Source organism: Phocoena phocoena, chromosome 4 (assembly GCF_963924675.1).
Source record: "Phocoena phocoena chromosome 4, mPhoPho1.1, whole genome shotgun sequence".
Lineage (NCBI taxonomy): Eukaryota > Metazoa > Chordata > Mammalia > Artiodactyla > Phocoenidae > Phocoena > Phocoena phocoena.
In genome coordinates this window covers 127,823,758-127,851,574 of record NC_089222.1, presented here as the reverse complement: position 1 = coordinate 127,851,574, position 27,817 = coordinate 127,823,758, and the positions used below count along the sequence as shown (strand labels likewise).

The 27,817-nt window shown below is 38.3% G+C and overlaps 1 protein-coding gene across 7 annotated transcripts in view; it reads left to right on the top strand.

The window, feature by feature from the left end:
- Nucleotides 1–27,817, top strand: part of APP (amyloid beta precursor protein) — a 275,416-nt gene that overhangs the window by 200,058 nt on the left and 47,541 nt on the right. For all 7 annotated transcript variants that reach the window (XM_065876966.1, XM_065876968.1, XM_065876967.1 and 4 more), the window contains 2 exons: nt 7,944–8,072; nt 8,942–9,041. In XM_065876966.1, the coding sequence (XP_065733038.1) occupies nt 7,944–8,072; nt 8,942–9,041 (229 nt within the window). The remainder of the gene's footprint in view (nt 1–7,943; nt 8,073–8,941; nt 9,042–27,817) is intronic.

Genomic DNA, 27,817 nt, shown 5'->3' with positions numbered 1-27,817 from the left:
GCTTTGCCATCTGGGTTGCGTTAATAATCCTGTTCATCATTGAGGGCTTCAGCATGTTTCACTGCGTGACTAAACGAGAGTTGAAGACATACAAGTCCAAACACTTTCTGGCGCTTTTTTGCTCGCAGGTCAGCAGATCCAAGCTCTGTATCCAATGGATGCTGAGCTGGTCCAAAAGCATAAATCATGGGGTTTGGGCCAGATCCTAAATTTCAGTTCTGTATGCTGTCTTCATTGATGTATAGCTAGGGTCTGTGTAACTGAAGAAAGAACCGGTCCCTCTGCTCTTAGTACTCTGACACCAAATATGTGTGGGGTTTTCCCTCCCATAAAATAATTCTGACACTAACTACCTGTAGTTAGCATAGATCGCCACGGGTTAAGGGTTCAGTCCCACAAGGCTGCCCCCTCCCTCACTTCAGAAGCCAGTCGCAAAATCCTAGATTTTCACCTTGTATTTCTGATGCACCAGCTATAAATCAGGGGTCCCCATGACCTGCTCCTCAGATTTGATAATTCACTAGAACAACTCACAGAATAAGTACCTTATTTACTGTTAGCAATGTATTGTAAAGATAGAACTCAGGAAGAGTTAGATGGAAAAGACTGTAGGGCACAGTATGGGGGAAGGGGTGTGCAGCTTGCATGCCCTCTCCAGGCATGGTACCCTCCTGGCATCCCAATGTGTTCTCCAGCTGGGAAGCTCTCTGAATTCCATTGCTTAGGGGTTTTCTTGGGGAGGTTCCATTAAGTAGCCATGAATAATTAAATCATTGGCTATTGGTGATTAAACAGTCTCCAGCCCCTCTCCCTTCCCTGGAGATCAGAAAACGGGGCTGAAAGCTCCAACCCTCTAATCATTTGGTTGGCTCTCTTGTGTCTGGAACCAAGGACTAAGACCAAATATTGGTTCCTCTAGCAACCAGTTCCCATCCTCCAAGAGTCACCTCATTAGCATACAAAAAGATACTCTTATCTCTCTAAGGGTCTAATAAGCTCTTGTGTCTGGAACCAAGGACTAAGACCAAATACTATGACAAAACATGCTCCTGCCACCAAATTTTATAACTGTTTCAGGAGCTCTGTGTCAGGAACTGGGGTCAGAGACCAAACATGTATTTCTTTTTTTTTTTTTTTTTTTCTGGTACTGGGGCCTCTCACTGTTGTGGTTTCTCCCGTTGCGGAGCACAGACTCCGGACGTGCAGGCTCAGCGGCCATGGCTCACGGGCCCAGCCACTCCGCGGCATGTGGGATCTTCCTGGACCGGGGCACGAACCCGTGTCCCCTGCATCGGCAGGCGGACTCTCAACCACTGCGCCACCAGGGGAGCCCGAAACATGTATTTCTTATGTCACGGTAACCAAAATAAATTATTGCTGAGAACTAGCAAAATATCCCAGAAACAAACTAAAACCTACCAGATTTGACAAACTGTCCAGAGGTCCCTAATTTGTGAGTGACAGGATTAAGACCACCCTTATTTTCCATATTTTATAGTACAGTATAAACACCTATTTTTAATTACCAAGTTTGCCATCTTATAACTTGGAACAAGTGACTTAATTAGAAAGATTCTTTCTCCTGTATTTGCAAATTGGGGTTAACCATTCTACTTTTTTGTAATTAGCATTGTCTAGCTTTTTGTTAGCCATAATTAGAAAAACAAAAGGATTAATCGAAGGTTGAGATGAGACTGTGAAGTAGAAAGATATCTTCCTCCCTGAGAAGAGAACGATTGTTAGGACAGACTATAGAGGCTTTGGTGCCTTGTCCCTATTAGGAAGTCATCTGCCTCCTTGTGGAGGAGGGATGGGATGGGAGATGGCTTTGCCTGTGTACTGCTGTGCTGTGTTACAGAGCCAAATAGTAATCTGGATATGCTGGGAAGGGATATATCTAATGCCTCCATATTACCAAAGCTGGAGGAACACTGAATGGAGCCGGGCATGAGAATCTACTCCCATTTCCTCTGTTGCTTCTTCAACACTTCTATGTTCAACCTGACATAGAATTGTCATTTGCCTTCTTACAGTCATGTTAAACTATTACAAAAATCACTTATGTGCTCTTCTGAAGAAAGGAATATGCAGTGGACTTTAGCTCAACTCCTAGCTTTAAACCTTTGTGATCAAAGGTTCCCGTGGAAGCTTCCCCAAATGGGTTTTTTTTTTTCAGATTTTTCTTGCAACCGTGAGAGTGCATGTGAAATGCCGAGGAAGGTCTACCGTGGCAAAATAAATTCATCCAAGAGACCATCTCAAGCGGAAAGAGGTTAAACTCTCTTAAGGGAGTTTTTTAAACCTGCACACAGAGATTTTGTACATTGTACATCTATGTGCTCAAGATATCTCAAAATCCAAGATGTAGAACTGTGAAAATAATGGCCCTGAACCTACTTATGAAAACAGGAGAGAATTGCATTTTCTTGGTAGGTGATTAACTTCCCCAGTCACAGGGTTGGAAACCACTAGGGTTCAATTTAATGCTTTAGGAGAGGGTTTTCTGAATACGTCCCTTGTGAACTAGAAAGGTTAGGGTGCTTCCCCATAAAGTGACTCATTTACTTCCTTCTTGACAAGATTATGCTTAGGGCTTTTAAAGGCTCTTGACAGATCATTCCCTCCCATCAGGAGATGGTTTCAGGCACAAGTGTCTGTTATGATAAGATGCCAGATTTCTACATCAAGCATAACGCTGCAGAGAGGCAGAGTGGAGCTGAACAATTGTGTCTTAATGTACCACAGTTCCAAGTGAACTGTGGAATAGAAAGCTACCCACTCAGATGTGATTGGCATTGAGTCAGTCAAATGTGTCTGATTGATCCAAAGTCCATGGACACCAAGTTTATGAAATTGCATAAAAGAACCAAGTGAAAAAGGCAATACATCTGAGAAGTGGGAACATTAATTTCTTAAAGTTACCTTTTAGAGGGAAAGGCTGTGAAATTTCTTTCAAAATTCCATGCATCAGCCTGACATCAAAACCCAAGCCACAAGAAGACAAACTATAACATCTTTTGAAATTAAGGATATGAATCTTGTGGACACTGGGGTTTGAACATTCTGTAGAGCCTATGAAATATTTTCTGGGAAGAGTTCCCCATTAAAACAGCTCCCTAAAGTACCCCAACAGACTGGGTGGATAGATCAGTATGTATCAAAAAATTGGGAATGCATCTCTTCTTGGTTGAGAGATGGTTATTTTCAACTCAGATGCCGTGAAGGATGTATTTTGCCCCTGGAACTACTTGTGTAAGTTATATTTAGCTCTAGGTTATTCATTAATTTAATTAACATTTTTTTGACAACCAAATTATGCCAGGAACTGAGCCAGGAGCTAACGATATGTTACACTCTTGTTCCAAGAGAGGGAAATGGTTAATGTTCCAAAATGTAAATCTTCTATTTTCAGGTTCAGTATAATCCATTTTAGTAGGGCCTACTCTTAATCCTTTACGAAATTTCTTTTTGAAATGATTTTTTTTAATGCAGTGTGATTGTGAAGTGAATTTAATGTGTACTGAAAAGTGCTACATCTGATGCAAATAGATACTTTGTAATTATGGGCTAAACACTAGGAAACAATAATGATAATAAAAAAAGGATTGGATATAATTAGTCCCCCTGGGGCAGATCTTTTCCTTTTATTATCTCTGTTCTTTGCTATAATTTTTAATAATAAGATTAGCCATTCAATGGCAATATAACTAGATTTCAGTATTAGTGCATAGAATATTGTGAAATGAGGGGAATTTGGCAGAAAAAAATGTTATTACTAGTTACAGAAGATGTTAAAGACTTGAGAAAGGTTGAAATTATATGCATAGAGGTTAAAATGTTTCCTAATCTCTGCTTACTCCCAGTATCCTTACAACGAGCCACTGAATTCTTAAGCTTGTTTTTCTAATCGCCTGAATAATCCTGTCTTAAATGTAAGGATCATGACAATAGAATAGCAGTTACTTTAAGAGAATATATTTCTGTAGAGATACCAGGTATTTTTTCCTATCATTTCTAGATGAATGTTCTGAGTTTTTAATTACAATTTTAAGAAATTCATCTTTGTCCTAACATAATGAAATAAAATTCCCGAAACAATGGAGGTTCCCTGTTATTCTGTGATATGTGAAATAGCTCTAGAAATAGTTTTAAGCCTTGGAAATTCTGCGTTCTGGCTAAAAATTGTAAAGGCAGTTATTTCTGTATTTGAATGAAACACGCATGAATCACATACCAAAGGCAGAACTCTTTTTTTTTTTTTGTTTAACTAAAGCAAATGAATATACAGAAGTACAAAGGAATGTTATCTATTTTTCTTTCTTAACTAAAATAGCATTTGTTTATGAGGTATCATCTGCCATTTCCTTTGACATGATTTGTCTGTCTACTCCAACATAAAAACTAATCTGATTTCTTTTATTTTTCATTTCTAAGCATGATCGTTAGAAATATGTTTACGTGAATAAGTCAACCAAACAGAACCTTGTAATTCATTTAATGAGGGACGTCAGAGTGTCTTTCTGAGTGTCTTCCTGAATTCTGGTGTCCTGAGGTGTAGGCAGTGGGAAGAAAAGGCTGGTGTTTGTACAGATGCACATGCAGTGTGTATCTGAGCTCACATAAACAGTGATGAGGTCATGGCTTACGCTGGGCTCTGAGGGCTTATTATCCTCACAGGAGCTTTGTTCCCCAGCAGAGAGAGGCCTGGGCCATCACGAGAGCCCGGTGTGCTACTGTTTCATTGTCAAGCTCTAGAGATTTGGGGGGGAAAGTTAGGAATATATTTCTGAATATACTTCTGAAACATATAAAGAAATGTCGGTATTAAAGGAGATAAGCTATTTTCAGCATTCGAACACATTCACCATTTAATTATCCATCTTAGTAGAAGATAAGGATGGATTTAGAACTAGAATCCATGAATGTCACAAAAGCCTAACTTTTTATTAATACCTATAATCTTTTTCCAGTAATCCTAAACAGATTGAAAGAGGACCTTCCTATCTTGCTATTTCTCCTCCCTACATCCGAGGCATTAGCTAAAGCACAGCGGAATGCCAAAAACCAAGGACAGTATTTCCAAGATTGAACAAATCTGGATGATTTTCAGCACAATTAAAAGAGCGGATATTAGCGTGTCCCAAAATAATATTATCTGAGCTTATGAAAGCTAGAAATCCAGGCAAGGACTCCTAGAACAGGCTCTCATTTCTAACTATTCAGCGATTTCTTTCAGTTTCCAGTTCTATAGGTTACTTTGTGGAACATGTCTTTGGTGTGGTCCGTTTTAGAGTTTCCTTGAAAGGCAGGATCACATAGTGATCAGGAGAACGGGCTGCGGAGCCAATGTTGGGCTACCTGTTCTTGCTGTACCCCTGACTAGCTCTGTAACTAAATGGAACCAGCTTCGTAGTCCTAAACCTCCTTTGTGCCTTGTTTGCTTCATCAATGTAGTGGGGCAAGCAGCTGCACCTCTGTCACAGGGTTGATAGGAAGATTTAATGAGTTACTATGAATAAAGCACTTGAAACGCAATCTTATTCATATAAGCAGTGAATAAGTGCTGAACTGTTATTGCTTAGAAGAAAGGGAAAGGGGGAGGGGATGGAGGTAGGGACTGAGTAGAAGAAATCAGCATGTACTGAGTAGCAGCTGTGGATGCAGCAGTTGTGTGAGTAACTAACAACATTTTTAATTCCCACATACACAGTATGAAAGATCGTTATCTGAATGGTACAGATGAGGAAGATGAGGCTTAGATATTTTGTGACTCGTGTTTATTTTTAAATTAATGTTAACATTAATAATAGCAAGTGGGAATCGATACTGTTTGTGATGATAGTGGAAAAAAACAGTGGGAGGAGACCCAAGTGTCAGTTGGCAGAATTCAGCTTAGAGCAGCAATGCCAAGGCCAGTTTGGAGCAGTTATATCCTAGTGCCCATGCTTGGAGGTGACAGTCCTCTGAGGACAACATGCCTTGTAGAAACATTTATAGGTGACTGACTACAAAAAAAAAAAAAAAGAAAAAGAAGAAGAAAAGAAAGTTATGATGAAAAACAATCTTTATGTTCAATTGAAGTATTTTTTTTTCTTATTTGAGCTCTTAAAGAAAAAAAATTCCATTTTCTTTAAAACAACAAAGCCTTTTCAAGAGGAAAGGAATGAAATAGAGCACCTGAGAAAGCACATTCAGCCAGTCGGCTGGGATACCTTTGATGAATGCAATTAGTTGCAGTCTCCAATTCTGGAAGCATAATTGCAGTAGAACTAGAGGGACTTCTTTAGGACTTGGTGTTGAATAAGGAACAAGCATGTATGTAATATCCTGATTGCACAGTCCTGCATATAAAATATCCATTCAACAATACTCGGCCTTTGATTTCTGACCCCAAAATCACCTTTTTAAAATATATATATTTAAAACCTATTGTCATTTAAATATGTATATTATCGAAGAAGTTCGTCGGTTTTTATCTCTTTTACTACTTTTCTCCTTTTCAGATTTAAAAGGCCATTCCCTGATTTGTAGGGTCAACCAGATTTCAGAGTACCAGTGAAAATTGTAATGATGTGCTGCCCAAAACTGTTTCAAGCTGTGATATCTGCCTTTTTTGGAGATTATGGAGAAGCACATTAGGATAAAAGGATAAAAGAAATAAATAAGGCAGATGAACTCAGGTTTACTTTCTTTTCATTGTAGTTCTTTGTTTGTTTTTCTTAAGTATAGGAATGTGACCTATGGAAGGTATAGTACAGAGCACCCTCTCTGAGTCAGGCACTGTATATTTTGTGATTCCTGATAAAGAAAGACAAAATCTAGCCCTTAAGAATCTCACAGTTGAAGAGAGCAGTCAGAAATGCAATAATGAGGGTTTGCATAGCATTTCATGGGAGCACAGAGAAAGGGTACCACCTCCACCTGGCATGTCAGGGAGGTGGCCCTAAGCTAAGCAACAGGAGAAGGGGAGGCACAGTCCATACGGTATTGGAAAACACATACACCATCTCTGTGAATAAATTTTGTACCTTCCAACTGGTTTTCAAGGTGCCCATGACTCACAGGTTAATAATAATTAGATAGACCCAAATGGCCAAAATTCTATTTCTGATATGAACTTGCATAGGTAATTTTTCTTTGTTTGTTTTAATGAAGAAGAAACATGTGTCTTTGGAAATCATTTTTAAAAATCACATAGTAGAATGCATGTAGCAAGAGAATTGTTAAAGATAGAGAAAGCAGACCTTGTCCCTTTTTTTTATGAGGATGAATGCTTTCAAGTAAGACTGGAATAAAAATGAAATGGAATCAATTAGAAAAAAAATAGAAGCACTTAAGAAGCAACTTAATTGTTGCTGAAAGAATTAGAATCTGATGGCGTGGAAAGAATTTAATTAAACTCCAAAGTAAAATAATACATTGGCCTTTCTCCCAGAAAAATATGATGTCTCTTAGAGCTTATCAGCTGTTTCTTGGCCTGCAAGTTAGTAATGGTTATCTATTATTTTTCTCATTTTGATTATTACATACTACTGATGGTGGGATTATTTGTGCAACAGTTACTGCTGAGACAACCATTAAGACTGTGCAGATAGAATTGTAGTCTCATATGCCCCTGTATATTTGGGTGGGAAAATGGAAAGTACCTAACTTAAATCTGACAGATCCAAAATTAACTGTCCTTCAGTAGCAGAAGACACTATTTTAAAAGAAAATGTTAACAAGGATAGCCATCATGATATGTGTCAAATGCTAAATGCTGTTACAGAAATGAAAAGTGACCAATCAAATAAGAATTACCTAGTAAGAAGGGAATGGAGAATTGCAAAAATGTGACTCACAGTGCTTTCACATCATGGAATGAATTAGCGGGACCTCTGACCCAAAACCATTGGAAGAAGCAATATTTTGGACAAACCTGAACTTTTTTTTTCCCCCTACAGCCTCGTCATGTGTTCAACATGCTAAAGAAGTATGTCCGTGCCGAACAGAAAGATAGACAGCATACCTTAAAGCATTTTGAACATGTTCGCATGGTGGATCCAAAGAAAGCTGCTCAGATCCGGTCCCAGGTAAGCACAGAATGTGGTAATCATGCAACTTGGACAATTCAGTGTTCTTGCCCTTTGAGTTGGATCTTTAGGTATTCCCAGAATAGCCATGGGTGTTGGACCTCTATAGCAAGAGTTCTTTAATACCTGGTAAATTCTAAAGGCTTGTCCTAGGGCAACATGTGGTTTGGCACTTTCTGAGTTATGAAAATAACAAAGAATATAAAAATCTTGAGTGTCTACTGCTACTGATTCTTAAGGAACCATCAAACTCTGATGACTAAAATGAAAACAAAATTGTATAAACCAAAACCGCTAAAATTTGGTTCAACTAAATTATAGAAGACAATCATAAACTCCATTTCTACTGTAGTGCTTGGAGATAATGTGAGACTAAATGAAGCTTGGTAGTGATAAGTTTTATACTCTGCCATTTTCAAAACTTGACAACTGGGATCTACCTCTGGAAATCTGAAATTTTACATTTCCTTAAACAGAAGAATTTTTTGAAATATCTATGTTTCATGTTAAATATCCATATGATCCCATCTATTGGAAACTTTGCAAAGACGTATATATATGGAGCATCAGAGCTTATTTAGGAATCTCAATATTAGGAATCAGAATTGGGCAGAAATGGTCTTTTCAATTGGCTTTATATCTTATGGTTACAAGCATATAATATAATGGAAAGTTTAAAGCAGCTCCAAGTTAGAGAACAAAAAATGAGGGAATAAGAAAAATAAAGATGCCCTTTCATGTTCAAAGTTCCAGCAGCATTTTGTCAGTTTTATTTGGGAAGTTTGTATCTGTCTGCAGTGCTTGGTAAGGAAAATAACTCTTCCTTACTCCAGAGATGGTTTACCTGGAGCTATCATCCTTTGCTGCAGGTTATGACACACCTCCGCGTGATTTACGAACGCATGAACCAGTCTCTCTCTCTGCTCTACAATGTTCCTGCTGTGGCCGAGGAAATTCAGGATGAAGTTGGTGAGTGAGCTGTTTTTTTTGGTTCTGTGCATATAAACATATTTTCCTCCTGTAGGAGAAAATCAGGGAACTGAGTTCATCTGCATCAGGAATCATCAGTGTTTTAATATGTGGAAGGAAAAAGAGCAGATTCCCTTCTACAGTGAAACTCTTGGGGAGTGGAAGTTGCTCTCATCTTAGCAATTGCATCAGGTCTTAACTGCATACTGACAAAAGCCGAGGGGGATGTAATTTGACTTTGGTCTATTTGTGTGATAATGAGCCACTTGTTGTTGGATTATACTTGTCAACAGTTTTCTAATTTAGTCAATCTTATAAATATCACCTTATGATGCTTTGGTACTTTACAGTTTAATAGAAACAACCCTTCATCTCTTAATTCTTTATTATCATAATCTTATGAGTGCCATGATATCCTCATTTTTCAGATGAAGGAGCCCAAACTTACAATTTAAGAAACTTGCCTATGTCACGCATATCTCAAGGGGCACAGCCAAACCACAAAACTCTGACTTTTGACTTTGAGGTTATTGTTATATTCAGTAGTGCATCTTTCTTTGATGCACACCCCGCACCCTGCATAGCCATGAGTGTTCTCTGGACCACGTTGTTGTTTAAACTTAATTAACTATATGCCCGCTATCTTTCATTAAACTTTTAAAATAATCATACACTCATAAGAAGTTGGAAAAATAATACAGAGTAGTCCAAGGTAGACATCACCCACCTTCCTCAGTAGTAACATCTTATGTAACATCATGCATTATCAAAACCAGGAAACCAACCTTGTGTGCCCACTGTCTCCTATGGCCCTAGTTTTCCTAATGACATCTTTAATATTTCGTATGAGTAAGTTCTCCCTTTTCTGTTTTTCTTGGAAAGGGAGTAAAGTATCGCATAACATAATTCTCCACAAACCCCCGAAATGCCCATATTTGTTTAACTTTGCCTCACAGAAGTACTTAGATGCAATTACCCTAGTGCATCTTTCAACATAAAGCAGATGTATGAATCCGGGCGATATGGTGCATAAACCATCTGTAAATAAGCAATATGTGTGTGGTGGATCCCTCTCCATAATGAGTCCTGTTCTTTCTTAATTGGGTTGGAAATAGATGCTTAATTTGGTTTAAAACAGATGCAGGTTATCTGAAAACAGAATACCCAGGATGTTGTAGATGGTGTACCGGTTGCAGGAATTCCTGCTTTGAAGTGCCCAAAACACGGCTTGGCTCGATTTTTACATTTCATAACAGTGCTGTTCTACTCTTCTTTTTTCTAACTTAGTAATACCTTGCAAGTGTTGTTTGTATTACTACCAAGTATTTGGCACTTATCAGGTAATAATGGTCTGTTCAGTGTTGTGTATTAACACACAGGATCCTTTGTTTAAGAAACGAATATTCTTGTTATATATTAGTATAGACATGTGTAAGGAACCTTTAAAATACTGTGTATTAAATAAGTATAAGAAAGGCCTCCAATAAGTTGTAGAAGGGACAAAATCAAAGAAAAATCACGTTCTTAATGAACTGAATCTCAAATCTTCTAGATGAATGTATTTTGGCCTTATAGCCATCTTATCAAGCTTATTTTCATAAGGAACTTCAACTGAGGTGTTGCCAGTAATACCAAACTATAGAGGAACAAGCCATTGCAAAGGACTAGAATATTTCACTCTCAGCCAGTAATTATGGTTGACTCTTTCTAATTAAATTACCAGATGTTTTCATTCAGCAAAATGCTACTGAAAGCAGTGACCACTAATAAGTCGCAGTTCCACAGAACAGATGGTGATTCAGCTGTCTTGAGTGTTGCAAAATGCCCCAAGAGTAGAACCACACACTAAACTTCAAATCTCAGTGGCAGGGAGAATATTCCGATAACTAAAATCATAGAATTTTTTCTTTAAAAAAAAACTGTTAAGTAAGCTTAAGAGCATGTCATTTTTAAATATAGTTTTGTCATTCTGAGTATATCGAACACCGAATCCTGAAAGATAATCATTTAAAAAATCTTTCTTGCCTCCACTTTTATTTATTTTTTATTATTTTTATTTATTTATTTATTTATTTATTTATTTATTTATTTATTTATTTATTTTTGCGGTACGCGGGCCTCTTACTGCTGTGGCCTCTCCCATGGAGCACAGGCTCCGAACGCGCAGGCTTAGCGGCCACGGCTCATGGGCCCAGCCACTCCGCAGCATGTGGGATCTTCCCGGGCCAGGGCACGAACCCGTGTCCCCTGCACCGGCAGGCAGACTGTCAACCACTGTGCCACCAGGGAAGCCCCAAAATAACTTACTTTTAAAGTAGGACCATGGATGAAACAAGATGGGCTGTGAGTGCCAATTGTTTATGCTGAGTGCTGTTTAAGCTGAGCGGGAGTTCTTTGTAGTATTCTCTTTACTTTTATATGCGCTTGAAATTTTCCATAATAGAAGTTGGTTTTTAGCTTACTTTCCAAATAGAATCTGCACAGATTTCTTGCAGTGTATGTCCTGTACATTTAATTTCTAATTAAATGCTTTGTCATTAGTCTGATTTGCATGCATCTGCCTTTTCTGTGTGTAATCAGATTTTAGATTTGGAGTCAGTTCAGTGTAAGTAAGAAGCATACTAAAATTCAGAGCTGCTGGGAAAAGGAGAAGATCCAAAAGAAACTACAAATGCATGTTGTTTATATAAAAGTTTGTGTTTATAAATGCAGGCAGTTAGAATATGTTTAATACAGTAAACCATCTGGAGAGAAATACAATAGTTTTGTTAAATAAGGGTAATAGTTGCTCTGGAGATGAAGGGTTTTCACCAGTCCTGAGGAACTGCTAGTATCTTTCGTGACATAGGTTTATCTGCTTCAGGTAGTTTATGCTCCCACGGGGGTAGAATTCTCTATTATGGGTGAAACTGAGGAAGAAGCTAGTCACACCAGAAAGAAAAGGGCAAAAGTGGGAACTGGCATCAAATTAGTGAGAACAGTAAAGTGTGACTGACTAAAGCCTAGAATTCGTCAGGGCCATGAGTTCCAGCCCTGACCGTTTTCACCCACTGTGCTTTCCTGAGAAAGCCATCTGTTTATGCTGCTCTGCTGTTAACTCCAGTAAATCCCATATCCATAACAACAACCTGTCTGCTGAGTCCCAGTGACATATTCCAGACTCAGAACACAGGCATACCTCGTTTTATTGCACTTTGCAGATACTGCATTTTTCACAGATGGAAGGTTTGTGGCAACCCTGTGTCGAGTGAGTCTGTCAGCACCATTTTCCAACAGCATTTTCTCACTTCAGTCTCATTTTGGTAATTATTGTGATATTTCAACCTATTTCATTATTATTACGTTTGTGATGGTGGTCTGTGATGAGTGATCTTTGATGTTACTATTGCAAAAAGATAATGACTCACTGAAGGCTCAGATGATGGTTAGCATTTTTTAGCAATAAAATATTTTTTAATTAAGGTATGTTCATCGTCTTTTTAGACGTAATGCTATTGCACAGTTAATAGACTACAGTATAGGATAAACATAACTTTTATATGCACTGGGAAACCAAAAAATTCATGTGAATTGCTTTGTTGAGATATAAAGTTGAGATACTTTATCGCAGTGGTCTGGAACCGAGCCTGCAGTGTCTCCGAGGTATGCCTATATTTCACCTGTTTCTCAAACTCCAAACTGTGTGTAAGGAAGAAATCATTGTGTCCCTCTTGAAATTGACCCATTTTACAATCTCAGTTATGGGTTATCCCAGTTGTCCTATACATATCCATGATGCCTTCCTCTCCTCCACCCATGATTGCTTATCAATCTGAAATCCTATATATTCTACCTCCTATATTCATGTGGAATCCCTGCTCTGTAAATCCACATTGTTAGCTCAGATCCTTATCCTCTCACATGAGTTTCACTGGACTCTCAACTAGTCATCCTGCCTCTTGGTCCCCTCCTACCCAAATTCTTCCTCTTCAGGGCTGAGTTCCCTGCGAAAATGAAAATACAACCTGCACATGGTTCTTCCTTGCTTGAAAAGCAGCATCCTTCAATACTCAACTGAAATGTCCACACTCCCATAAGCCCTTGACTAATTTGCGTAGGGAGCCAGAGGGAAGAGCTGGTGTTTGAGTGACAGTTATATAGCGAACTGATGAGACTCTTACTGATGCTGTTGCTGGCCTGAGTTCTTTATGAAAGTTCACCCATGTTGAGGTTCAGGGCCACCACATATAGATGTGGCAGGTGGTTTAGGGAAAAAGCATAGACTGACATTCATTCCACATCCCACTGACGAAGCCAAGTCCTCTGGGATGGGGCCACATCCACGTGAAGTGGAGCTTTCTTATAATTCACACAAATGCAACATATGCGCTAGTGACAACACCGGTGAATTCAGTGACAGCACCTTCAACTAACTTGCCCTTAACAGATAGTAAAGTGATGAAAGTGGAATTGGAGCCAAGGTCTGCATGAGTCCGAAACTCATACTCTCTCTGCTACCTACTTTCCTACTCTCAATTCAGTAGAATTTTCTTCTACTAAACCTCAGTGTCTAAAGCACCATGTATCCACCTCTAATACCATACTCTACTTTGTATTTGTTTATTGACATGTCCACCAGCCCCCAATCCTGTGCGATCTTCCAAGACATGTCTTGGTCATGTCTGTATCCTTGGGATCCAGCAGAGGACCTGGTACTCTGTAGTATTAGTCATCATAGCCTAGGTTGAAGCAAATCCCTAGGCTGCAAAGTAGATGATCCTTAACTTAGGTGGCTCAGGTGATCTCCTCCATAACCCTAAAGACCCACCCTGAGCTCCTTCCTTAGCACCTAGCATAGCTAGTGCTACACAAAACAAATCTCTTTCCTCGGCCGCAGCATTCTCTAATGCTATGATTTATCAAGCCAACAAAATGAGTGCGTTGGCAAAGGTATCAAAATAAAGAATAAAGCAGAGTTCTCAGGACTGTAACTAATAACATTTTACAGTATTGTACTATATCTTATCCATGACCCTCTGCTATTTGGCTTTCTGCCCAATTTATATACTTTGACACTTGATTTATTAAATATGTTGTCTGGTTTGACTCTTCCATCAACCAGAGTCTGAGGCTATTTATTTGCTTTGCTCCACCAATAAGTATGAATTATCAAAACTACTCTATTAGTTTTATAAAAGCTTGCTGTTTATTCTTTTATAATAATTTTTCAGTTTACTTTGAATTACTATTATGTGCAAGTTCCCAGGCACATCATTTATTACTTAATGTTTTCCTTTTTTAAAAAAATGTATTTGCATACAAATTAGGAAGCTTTCTGTAAAGAAAGACGTAAGGTGTTTGTAGAGGGGGAAAGAATCCCTTCCTCATTTAAAACAGCTGTTTAGGACATTTTTTTTTTATTCAGCAAATGATATAATCATTAATTTAAGGAAAATGTGCCTCTTTTCAATGTCCATATTCTATCTTAATCATCTTTTAACCCTTCAAAAAAGCAGAATTCCTTCATCTCTACTATTGTTCATCTCGGCTTTGCTTTGTCAATTTGCTGTTTCAAAATGAGTGGATTTTTTTATCCTTTGTAGTCTTCCTTAAATCTGTGCTAAAAGGATTCTATTCTTCTATCAGCACTCACCAGAGTACTTCATTTTACAGCTTCCTCAAGGCTAAAAACACTGCAGCTCTCAACTCAGGGCTGGCTGTTTCACAGAACGCTGTAATGATCAATTTATGAGAAAGATAGGAGGAAGGAAAGGGGGAAGGAAGGCCTAATTGTTTCATACCCTGGGTTGTTTTTTTTTTTTCTTTTAGCCTTCAAAATTAGTAAAAACATGAATTATTGTAAACCAGATGTTGGAAGGATCTCTGGCGGAACAAATCCATAGTGAATGGGGTGGGATTGAAATATGTGGCAGGAGATCAAGAAACTCAAGTTAATGAAAGAAGGCTTATAATTTTTTATTACAATTTGACTGTGGCCTCCTGATAAACTTTTCTGCTCTTTGGGGAAAATACAGCATGTTTATTTCAAGGACAGTGTTTCCATTCTCTGTTCCTAGTAAACCTATTGATTTTTGGATTTAATGAATCCAAAGTAGTCTAGACTTAAAATAGAATATCTATGGCACTTCCAGACAAACAAAATGGAACATTCATTACTAATGAGAATTTTAAGTATCCTTGTGTATAATTGTTAGTCAGGGGAGGGCATCAGGAAGAAAAAAAAATCATATAAGTAAATAAAGTGAGAGAACTATTAACTTACTCCACTCTTATTTTCCATAGGAAATGGCTTTTAAGTATAAGTAGATTTTACATTTTAGAACTGATTTAAGTATTTGGCAACAAGAACATTTATTTGTATCATAAATTGCCAAAGACATGTTCTTCCTTCAGTTTTACAGTAGTCTCAGAGCTCCTTATTAGTATTTTTTCCAGTATTATTACCTGAATTACAGGTTTGACCAGTGTTTATTTGCCTACCCTCTAAATGTATATCTTTGTCTCCCTCTTAAGCAAGACATTTACTCTTCCAAAATAGTACAACTTATTTTATAAATGAGAAAATGAAACTGCATTGTCAAGTGACCTACATGTAAGCATATTAATCTTCAAAACAGAAAAGTATACTATGACAATAGCAACCCAGTTTTCTGATGCTTTGCCTGCCATGTTGAAATGTCTCTAAACAGCAAAACATAGATGTGTCAATGCCAATGAGTTCATACCTCAAACCCAACTGGTCTGTAAATAGTCTTAGGAGGTTACAGCCCTTAAGCATTTAACTCACCCATAGTGTCTAGTTTAGTGCTTTGCAGACATTTAGTTCTTTATACCTTTTGTGGATATGATACATAAGCTGTCCTTTTCTTAGGAGTTTAATGACTGAATCTATAAATATAGTGTATGTCATTCAGATGATCTGTGGAAGTCAGTGATAGGGTCCTTTTGATGTATGTAGGGACTTCCCTGGTGGCCCAGTGGCTAAGACTCCATGCTCCCAATGTAGGGGGCCTTGGGTCAATCCCTGGTCAGGGAACTAGATCCCACATGCTGCAGTGGGAAGATTCCTGCATGCCGCAAATAAAGATCCTCATGTGCCACTACGAACATCCCACACGCGGCAACGAAGATCTCACGTGCCGCAACTAAGACCCAATGCAGACAAATAAATTAATTAATTAATTTTTAAAAATATTTTTAAATGCTGACTAATATTTTTAAAAAAGTTGATGTATATAACTTGACATATGTAAATTATTGACATGGAAATTATTCAGGGAAACAGCATCAGTTTCCCTGGGTAATTTTTATAATATTCCCTTCTGGCAAACAGATGTGTTTTTTTCTGTATTTTCTGATCCATAATTTTAAAGGAAAAGTCAATCGTTTAGCATTATTAAAAAAGTATACACTTTCTAGGAAGAATGAATGTCAAAAAGTTTAATTTAAAACAAATAAGCATAATCTCTGCCATTCTGGCAGATAGATTATAGACATTAATATATATATAATTCAGAGTGGTATATTGATCTTATTTCTTGCGATCCCAGTGTACCCTGGCAGTCATTAGATGACTTACATATAAACCACATTGTTTATTTCATACCATTGCAGTGGCTCTCTGGATTATGTTTTCAGTCTTAATAAGTAGGCGGTATCTATTAAAATCTTTTGCATATATTTTAATAGGGCTCTGCGTTTTTATTATTGAGTTGTAAAAGGCCTTTATGTATTCTGGATACTAAACTCCCATTAAATATATGATTTGAAAATATTTTCTCCCTTTTTGTAGGTTTTCTTTTCACTTTCTTGACATCCTTTGAACACACAAAATTGTAAAACGTTGATGAAGTCCAGTTTATCAATTTGTTTTCACTGTTGCTTATGCTTTAGTATTATATCTAAGAACAATTGCTCAATCCAAGGTCAAATATACTTATACCTGTGTTTCTTTCCAAGAGTCTTATAGTTTAGCTCTTATAGTTAAATCTTTGATTCATTTTGAGTTAATTTTTATATGTAATGTGAGATAAGGATCCCCCTTCATTCTTTTTTTTTTTTTTTTTTTTTTTTTTGGTACACGGGCCTCTCACTGCTGTGGCCTCTCCCGTTGCGGAGCACAGGCTCCGACACACAGGCTCAGTGGCCATGGCTCACGGGCCCAGCCGCTCCGCAGCATGTGGGATCTTCCCGGACTGGGGCACGAACCCGTGTGCCCTGCGTCGGCAGGCGGACTCAACCACTGTGCCACCAGGGAAGCCCCCTTCATTCTTTTACATGTGGATATCCAGTGTCCCATCACCATTTGTTGAAAAAAACTATTCTTTCTGCTTTAAATGGTCTCGGAACCCTTGTCAAAAATCAGTTGCCCAGGGATATATGGGTTTATTTCTTGACTCTGAATTCTATTCCTTCTATATATACATTCTTATTACAATACCACACTATTTTGATTATTGTAGCTCTGTAGTAAGTTTTGAAATCAGGCAATGTGAGTCTTCCTCCTTTGTTCTTTTTCAAGATTGTTTTGACTATTTGGGGTCCCTTGCTTTTCCATATGAATTTTAAAGTCTTTTTTTCCTCATCTCTGCTAAAAACGTAGTCAGAATTTTAATAGGGATTACATTGAATCTGTAGATCAATTCAGGGAGTATTTCTATTGTAATTTTTTTTAATGAACTTTGAAAACACTATCACTACTTGAAGAGATATCTGCTATGAGATGATTCTGCTTTGACCCCATTCAGGAGGGTAAATGTTTAGAAGTCGCAGGAAAATTGTCTTAGCACGCTGTCACCCTTTACTCAAAATTTTGGTGAGATTCAAGGAAATTTCTTTGTGAACTCTTCCTTAAATCATGACAGCTGTGACACATTGGTGGGTTTTGTCTGTTTTCATGCCATTCTCTGATATGTTTGTGTGCATGTGTGTGTGTGTGTGTGTGTGTGTGTGTGTGCACCTTGACCAAATGGGTGAAGGCTGAGGCAGTGCCTCTCACACTGAGCTCTGCTGGTGCCTGTGATGATCGAGTGCAGTTCCAGAGTTTTTCCTTAACTCAACAGCTCTTGCACATGGCCCTGTAATTTGAATCAAAATCCAAAAACAAATCCTAACTAAAATGATTGGGGGGTGAAGTCAGACCACAGTGGGAACTCCTAGACTACTTCTGGCAGGGAACCCTGCCACAGATGTATCCTGATTTTTTTTTGGTAGATCCTGGGGAGCAACCAGTGATTTTACGCTGGGGAACAAGGGCTGGTTATTTTGTTTTTCACAACCAGCTGCCTTCAAGGTTCATATTTTTAAAGAGAAGAAAAAAATTGTAGTGATATTTGCCACCCTGAAAATAGAGATGCGTTCAAATTGAGATTAATTTTGAAATCTGTTTCTACAAAGTCTAACTGGGAGAGAGATGAATGTATTTGCATGTGAGAAAGACTTTGGAAGGAATGTTAATTTGCCTCTTGCTCTTCAACTCAGAAACAAATTTTGCAATGTACTCCCTGAGTAAGCTCTGTTACTCTTTGTTAACTATTCTCCTACCATCTATACCATGGCCTGCTTTAGAAAATCAGTCATAGACACTGGGGTATAATGTCTCATCAAAAACAGATCAATATATTAACCCATTCCAGATTATGAGGCATGTGTCCAAAGGAGTGTTTACATCATATGAATCAAAACACTATTCAGAAACAATCTTTTGGACTTGGAGTGAAAAACAGGTGGTCAAAAGGCCAAAGTTAGGGTGTTACTTAATTTCAACTACTGTTGTTAGATCCATTGACCTGAGACAGTGTATTTAAAATAGCCTATTTAATGTGTTTAATTTTTTACAAATATATTTATTTACATGTGCTCATAAAAGCATGAGTTAAATCTTATTATTTCTGTGGAACAGGAAATGGTGACTACTTGTATTGTCTTATGCATGTCTCAGTATCTTTGCTTTTGGTCTGGGTGGTAGTTAGAAAAGTCTGCCCATCCCATGAGAGCAGATAGAGGAACTGTGTGTTCAGCTTCCTTTTTAACATTAAACTTGATAAAGCTTCTCCTAAGGCCAGTAGAGACCAGAGGCATTGTCATCTGAGAGCAGGAGGAAGGGCCAGCTGCAAGTTTCATGCCTCTCAGAAGCAAGAGCCTGAGCCAGCCTGGTCTTGGCAAATGATACATTTCTTCTCTTTCAGAGGCTAGCATAGTGAAGGGAAGTTCTGGGGCTGTAGTGAGTTGCTTCTGAAGCTTTGCCAAGTTATAAAGGAACTTCCTGGGACCTGAACAGTGGAGAGCTGGGAATGCAAAAGGGAACATATCATATTAATATGATTATACTTATTAACGTCTTATACTGTTTTTATTTAGGTAACTCTAGAAACAAAGCAAATTTCACATTCTAGGTTTTGGGCAGAGGACAGGACAGGTGGAGAGAGAAATTGGTGTTTGAAATTCTAAATTAGTGACTCTTTTGCAAAAACCTGCCTTCGTTTTGTTGATGATTACTGAGGCTTGAAATAATTAAAATGAGTTTACTCTCAAATGATAGTCAACATATTTGGTAGAAAGGAAAGTTGCCAAAATGTCCTTTTTGATGTGGCATACACAATAAGGAGAGTATCATGTGTGGAGCTGGACTTGAAAGCATAATCATTCATAATGTAACCTTCCTCTATTACACTAAAACTTTTTCTTTAGTCATGACTGTGACCAGATAACATAAGCTTCTTGCTGTTTATAAGTTTTCCATGATACCAAAAAGCAGTTTTCTAAACTTTTTGTGTATGAAACGTTGTTAATAGTTATAGTTTTCTACTCAAACAGCTTTAGTCAATTAAAAAAAAATTAACTTTATCATTGCCACTGATATATCACTAGGTAAGTGCCTTAATTCTCAGTCACCACTCTAATAATATCAAGGGAATATTACAGGGTTTCAAAAGTATATATGTAGGGCTTCCCTGATGGCACGGTGGTTAAGATTCCACTAGCACGATAGCTAGTGCTTACCACTAGCTATCTATTTTACATTTGGTAGTGTGTATATATCCATGCTACTCTCTCACTTCATCCCAGCTTGCCCTTCCCCCTTCCTGTGTCACCAAGTCCATTCTCTATTTCTGTGTCTTTATTCCTGTCCTGTCCCTACATTCAAAAATATCTTTTTTTTTAAATTTTTAGATTCCATATATATATGTTAGCATACGGTATTTGTTTTTCTCTTTCTCACTTACTTCACTCTGTATGACAGACTCTAGGTCCATCCAACTCACTACAAATAACTCAATTTTGCTTCTGTTTATGGCTGAGTAATGTTCCTTTGTATATATGCACCACATCTTCTTTATCCATTCATCTGTCAGTGGACACGTCGGTTGCTTCCATGTCCTGGCTATTGTAAATAGTGATGCAATGAACATTGTGGTACATGACTCTTTTTGAATTATGGTTTTCTCAGGGTATATGCCCAGTGTTGGGATTGCTGGGTCATATGGTAGTTCTATTTTTACATTTTTAAGGAACCTTCATACTGTTCTTCACAGTGGCTCTATCAATTTACATTCCCACCAACAGTGCAAGAGGGTTCCCTTTTCTCCACATCGTCTCCAGCATTTATTGTTTATAGATTTTTGGATGATGGCCATTCTGACCTGTGTGAGGTGATACCTCATTGTAGTTTTGATTTGCATTTCTCTAATGATTAGTGATGTTGAGCATCTTTTCATGTGTTTCTTGGCAATCTGTATATCTGCTTTGGAGAAATGTCTATTTAGGTCTTCTACCCATTCTTGGATTGGGTTGTTTGTTTTTTTGATATTGAGCTGCATGAGCTGCTTGTAAATTTTGGAGATTAGTCCTCTGTCAGTTGCTTCATTTGCAAATATTTTCTTCCATTCTGAGGGTTGTCTTTTCATGTTATTTATGGTTTCCTTTGCTGTGCAAAACCTTTTAAGTTTCATTAGGTCCCATTTGTTTATTTTTGTTTTTATTGCCATTTCTGTAGGAGGTGGGTCAAAAAGGATCTTACCGTGATCTATGTCACAGAGTGTTCTGCCTATGTTTTCCTCTAATAGTTTGATAGTGTCTGGCCTTACATTTAGGTCTTTAATCCATTTTGAGTTTATTTTTGTGTATGGTGTGAGGATGTGTTCTACTTTCATTCTTTTACATGTAGCTAGCTGTCCAGTTTTCCCAGCACCACTTATTGAAGAGGCTGTCTTTTCTCCATTGTATACTCTTGCCTCCTTTATCAAAGATAAGGTGACCATATGTGTGTGGTTTTATCTCTGGGCTTTCTGTCCTGTTCCATTGATCTATATTTCTGTTTTTGTGCCAGTACCATACTGTCCTGATTACTGTAGCTTTGTAGTATAGACTGAAGTCAGGGAGCCTGATTCCTCCAGCTCCGTTTTTCTTTCTCGAGATTCTTTTGGCTATTTGGGATCTTTTGTGTTTCCATACAAATTGTGAAATTTTTTGTTCTAGTTCTATGAAAAATGCCATTGGTAGTTTGATAAGGATTGCGTTGAATCTGTAGATTGCTTTGGGTAGTAGAGTCATTTTCGCATTGTTGATTTTTCTAATCCAAGAACATGGTATATCTCTCCATCTGTTTGTATCATCTTTAATTTCTTTCATCAGTGTCTTGTAGTTTTCTGCATACAAGTCTTTTATCTTCTTAGATAGGTTTATTCCTAGGTATTTTATTCTTTTTGTTGCAGTGGTAAATGGGAGTATTTCCTTAATTTCTCTTTCAGATTTTTCATAGGGTATAGGAATGCAAGAGATTTCTGTGCCTTACTTGTGCATCCTGCTACTCTACCAAATTCATTGATTAGCTCTAGTAGTTTTCTGGTAGCATCTTTAGGATTCTCTATGTATAGTATCATGTCATCTGCAAATAGTGACAGTTTTACTTTTTCTTTTTTGATTTCGATTCCTTTTTTTTTTTTTTTTCCTTTGGTGGTACGCGGGCCTCTCACTGCCATGGCCTCTCCCATTGCAGAGCACAGGCTCCAGACACGCAGGATCAGCGGCCATGGCTCACAGGCCTAGCCGCTCCACAGCATGTGGAATCTTCCCAGACCAGGGCACGAACCCATGTCCCCTGCATCGGCAGGCAGACTCTTAACCACTGCGTCACTAGGGAAGCCCCTGGATTCCTTTCATTTCTTTTTCTTTTCTGATTGCTATGGCTAAAACTTCCAAAACTATGTTGAATAATAGTGCTGAGAGTGGGCAACCTTGTCTTGTTCCTGATCTTAGTGGAAATGGTTTCAGTTTTTCACCATTGAGAATGATGTTGGCTGTGGCTTTGTCATATATAGCCTTTATTATGCTGAGAAAAGTTCCCTCTATGCCTACTTTCTGGAGGGTTTTTATCATAAATGTGTGTTGAATTTTGTCAAAAGCTTTTTCTGCATCTATTGAGATGGTCATATGGTTTTTATTCTTCCATTTGGTAATATGGTGTATCTTATTGATTGATTTGCATATATTGAAGAATCCTTGCATTCCTGGGATAAACCCCACTTGATCATGGTGTATGATCGTTTTAATGTGCTGTTAGATTCTGTTTGCTAGTATTTTGTTGAGGATTTTTGCATCTATGTTTATCAGTGATATTGGCCTGTAGTTTTCTTTCTTTGTGACATCTTTGTCTGGTTTTGGTATCAGGTGATAGTGGCCTTCTAGAATGAGTTTGGGAGTGTTCCTCCCTCTGCTATATTCTGGAAGAGTTTGAGAAGGATGTGTGTTAGCTCTTCTCTAAATGTTTGATAGAATTCGCCTGTGAAGCCATCTGGTTCTGTGCTTTTGTTTGTTGGAAGATTTTTAATCACAGTTTCAATTTCAGTCCTTGTGATTGGTCTGTTTGTATTTTCTATTTCTTCCTGGATCAGTCTCAGAAGGTTGTGCTTTTCTAAGAATTTGTCCATTTCTTCCAGGTTGTCCATTTTATTGGCATATAGTTGCTTGTAATAATGTCTCATGATCCTTTGTATTTCTGCAGTGTCAGTTGTTGCTTCTCCTTCTTCATTTCTAATTCTGTTGATTTGAGTCTTCTTTTTTTTCTTGAAGAGGCTGGCTAATGGCTTATCAATCTTGTTTATCTTCTCAGAGAACCAGCTTTTAGTTTTATTCATCTTTGCTATTGTTTCCTTCATTTCTTCTTCATTTATTTCTGATCTAATCTTTATGATTTCTTTCCTTCTGCTAACTTTGGGGTTTTTTTGTTCTTCTTTATCTATTTGCTTTAGGTGTAAGGTTAGGTTGTTTATTTGAGATGTTTCTTGCAGTAGGATTGTATTGCTATAAACCTCCCTCTTAGAACTGCTTTTGCTGCAACCCATAGGTTTTGGGTCATCGTGTTTTCATTGTCATTTGTGTCTAGGTATTTTTTGATTTCCTCTTTGATTTCTTCAGTGATCTCTTGGTTATTTAGTAGCATATTGTTTTTAACCTCCATGTGTTTGTATTTTTTACAGTTTTTTTTTTCTATAATTGATATCTATTCTCGTAGTGTTGTGGTCGGAAAAGATACTTGTTATGATTTCAATGTTCTTAAATTTACCAAGGCTTGATTTGTGACCCAAGATATGGTCTATCCTGTAGAATATTCCATGAGCACTTGAGAAGAAAGTGTATTCTGTTGTTTTTGGATGAAATGTCCTATGAATATCAGTTAAGTCCATCTTGTTTAATGTATTATTTAAAGCTTGTGTTTCCTTATTTATTTTCATTTTGGATGATCTGTCCATTGTTGAAAGTGGGTTGTTAAAGTCCCCTACTATGATTGTGTTACTGTCGATTTCCCCTTTTATGGCTGTTAGCATTTGCCTCATATATTGAGGTGCTCCTATGTTGGGTGCATAAATACTTACAATTGTTATATCTTCTTCTTGAATCAATCCTTTGATCATTATTTAGTGTACTTCTTTGTGTCTTGTAAAAGTCTTTATTTTAAAGTCTGTTTTGTCTGATATGAGAATTGCTACTCCAGCTTTCTTTTGATTTCCATTTACATGGAATATCTTTTTTCCTTCCCTCACTTTCAGTCTGTATGTGTCCCTCGGTCTGAAGTGGGTCTCCTGTAGACAGCATATGTACGGGTCTTGTATTTGTGTCCATTCAGCCAGTCTGTGTCTTTTGGAGCATTTAATCCATTTTTATTTAAGGTAGTTATCGATATGTATGTTCCTGTTACCATTTTCTTAATTGTTTTGGGTTTGTTATTGTAGGTCTTTTCCTTCTCTTGTGTATCCTGCCTAGAGAAGTTCCTTTAACATTTGTTGTAAAGCTGGTTTGGTGGTGCTGGCTCCTCTTAACTTTTGCTTATCTGTAAAGGTCTCAATTTCTCCATCGAATCTGAATGAGTTCCTTGCTGGGTAGAGTAATCTTGGTTGTAGGTTTTTCCCTTTCATCACTTTAAATATGTCCTGTCACTCCCTTCTGGCTTGCAGAGTTTCTACTGAAAAATCAGCTGTTAACCTTTTGGGGATTCATTTGTCTGTTATTTTGTTGCTTTTCCCTTGCTGCTTTTAATATATTTTCTTTGTATTTAATTTTTGATAGTTTGATTAATATGTGTCTCGGAGTGTTTCTCTTTGGGTTTATCCTGTATGGTACTCTCTGTGCTTCCCGTACTTGATTGACTATTTCTTTTCCCATGTTATGGAAGTTTTCTAGTATAATCTCTTCAAATATTTTCTCAGACCCTTTCTTTTTCTCCTCTTCTTCTGGGACCCCTATAAGTCTAATGTTGGTGCATTAATGTTGTCCCAGAGGTCTCTGAGACTGTCCTCAATTCTTTTCATTGTTTTTTCTTTATTCTGCTCCCTGGCAGTTATTTCCACCATTTTATCTTCCGTTCTTCTGCTTCAGTTATTCTGTTATTGATTCCTTCTAGAGTATTTTTAATTTCTGTAATTGTGTTGTTCATCACTGTTTGTTTGCTCTTTACTTCGTCTAGATCCTTGTAAAATGTTTCTTGTATTTTCTCTATTCTGTTTCTGAGATTTTGGATCATCTTTACTATCATTACTCTGAATTCTTTTTCAGGTAGGTTGCCTATTTCATCTTCATTTATTTGGTCTTATAGGTTTTTACCTTGCTCCTTCATCTGTAACATTTTTTTCATTTCTTTTTTAATTTTCCGTTTCTTCTTTTTTTTTTTTTTTTTTTATGGGTGGTGCGTTATTCGTGCCAAACTGATTGTTTGGCCTGAGACGTCCAGCACTGGAGTTTGCAGGCAGTTATATAGAGCTGGGTCTTAGTACTGAGATGACGACGTCCAGGAGACCTCACTCCGGTTGATATTCCCTGGGGTCTGAGTTTCTCTGTTAGTCCATTGGTTTGGACTTGGAGTTCCCATCACAGGAGCTCGGGCCCAACCTCTGGCTTGGGAACCAAGATCCCCCAAGCTTCAATGGCATGGTTAAAAAAAAAAAAAAGGAAGTAAGAAAGAAAAAAATGAGCCGTACAAAGAATAAAAAACAAAATAAAATTAGAAAGATAAAAAATATATTAGAAAAAATAAAACTATAATTGAAACAACTGCAACAAGCTAAAATAAAACCACAGCAGAAAAAAAGGGGGGGGGGGGCAACAGACCAAAAGGAGTGATCACTAATAATGTTTAAAGAATAAAATAAAATTAGAAAAATAAAAGATTTATTAGGAAAAATAAAAATATTAAAAAATCAACAACAATGAATCAACAAAGTAAAAGAGAACCCCAATCTAAAAGAGGAAAAGAGAAAAAAAAAAAGAAAAGAAGAGCCTTGGCTATGGAGGCGGAGTTTAGGCAGGGGTGGAACTTAGGCAGGGGCGGGGTTTAGGGTGGGGTGGGACCTAGGTGGGTGGGGGGGTGACGTTTGAGCGTGGGGCTGGGCCTCTGCTTAGGACCTGCATAGAAAGGGAGGGGCAGCATGTCCAAAGGAGGGCCTCTGGAGTGTGGAGTTCTGGAGTTTGGAGGTAAGGCCCTGGGTGAGGGTGTGTGGGTGGGGTTTAGGCCCAATGCGGTTGGAGGGTGTCTCAGTGGGGGTCTCCGAGTGTAGAGGTGGGGCCCCGGGTTGGGGTGTAGGGGCAGGGCTTGGGCTCTGCACTGCGGGAGGGAGGGTCCAAGGGCAGAGGAGTAGGCCCGGGAGCCCAGCCGGGTCCCCGGTGCCCAAGTGGACAGGGAAAGCGCTGGCCCTGTTCCCTTCTGTTCCTCTGCGCCCCTCCCTCACCATCCCTGCTGGACCCCTAACCATGGGTTGGTCCCACTGGATGTAGGACATCCTCCCCTCCGCCAGCCACCCCTCAGGAGTGCTGGTCCCAGAGGTCCGGCCTTTACTTTTGCTCCCCCTTCACTCCCTCCCACTTCCTCAGGACCCGGACAGCTGGAGGGGGCCTCGGTGGGCAGAGGATCCGGCCCGGGATCTCAGCAGGTTCCCCAGGGCCCATGTGGGCAGGGGAAACGTGACCATGCTCCCTTTTGATCCTCTGCCCTCTCGATGGTCCCCCAATTTCCACCTCGGACGTGGGATCCCTCCCCCTCTCCCAGCCGCCCCTCAGGGACACCAGTCCCGTCCTGCCTCCACTTCTCCTCCCCCTTCACTCGCCCCACTTCCTACCCGGTCCCTAGGGGTTCCTCCTGTCCCCTTAGGTGTCCGTGGTACCGCATCGGTGCTTGGTAGGTGCTCTCTTTTCTTCTCTTTTTTGTTTAAGACTCATTTGATTCTCAAAATAACCCTGAACAGCAAAGCAAATAGTGGGAAAAGAATCTGAAAAAGAATATATGTATGTATGTGTGTATATATATATATATATATATATATATATATATATCTGAATCACTGTGCTGTACACCTGAAACTAACGTGACATTGTAAATCAACTATGCTTCAATTTTTTTTAATAATAATAAAATAACCCTGGACAGGCAAAGTAAATAGTTGTTCCCCTTATTCTCCTTCATGAGCCTAACCTTCCAAGAAGGCTGATCTTACGTCCACAGCCCTGGATACATTTACATATTCTGCTCCATCTGCCTGCAATACCCCTGCCCAGTTTTGGCCTATTGAGATCTTTTTGAGCTTCCAAAACCCCAACTCTCGTGTCACCTCTCCCCTTAATTCTTTAATTAACACAAAGCATCTGTACTCTGATCATTATAATGATCATTATATATTACATGTGTCTGCTGTTGTTTTGATGTGTACATGTCAACTAATTGTCCTGTACTAATTATACTCTCTTTGAGGGTGTGAATCAAATTTCGTGTGCATTCATTTCTCCTGAAACAAATTATTAGGTACAAGCCAGTATTACAAATACGTGTCTTCAAGGAATTCTTCAGTTAGAAGATTTATGATTCTTGGATCAGCAGCATCAGCGTCCCCTGGGGACTTGCTAGAAATTCACATTCTCTGGTCCCACCCCAGACTTTCTGAATCAGCAATGCTGGGTTGAGGAATTCGCCGTCTAGCTTTTAACAAGCTGTCCAGGTGACTGTGATGCATGCAGAACTTTGAGAATTACTGATTTAGAGTGTATTCAACTTACAAAAAGTTAATAAATAGGTGAGGATCTATTCTAGCCCACCAATAAGCCATTTAGATTTACCCATACTGTTATGTCCTAAATCCACATGATAAAAAACCATATACCACAAAAAGTACTTAAGGTGAAAACCTAAATGAAGTTAATGTATTTGATTCATAAATATAACAGCTCCATTTATAGAAAAAGATACATAATTGCTGAATAGTCTTAGATGAAAAGATACACTTCTCATGATTAAA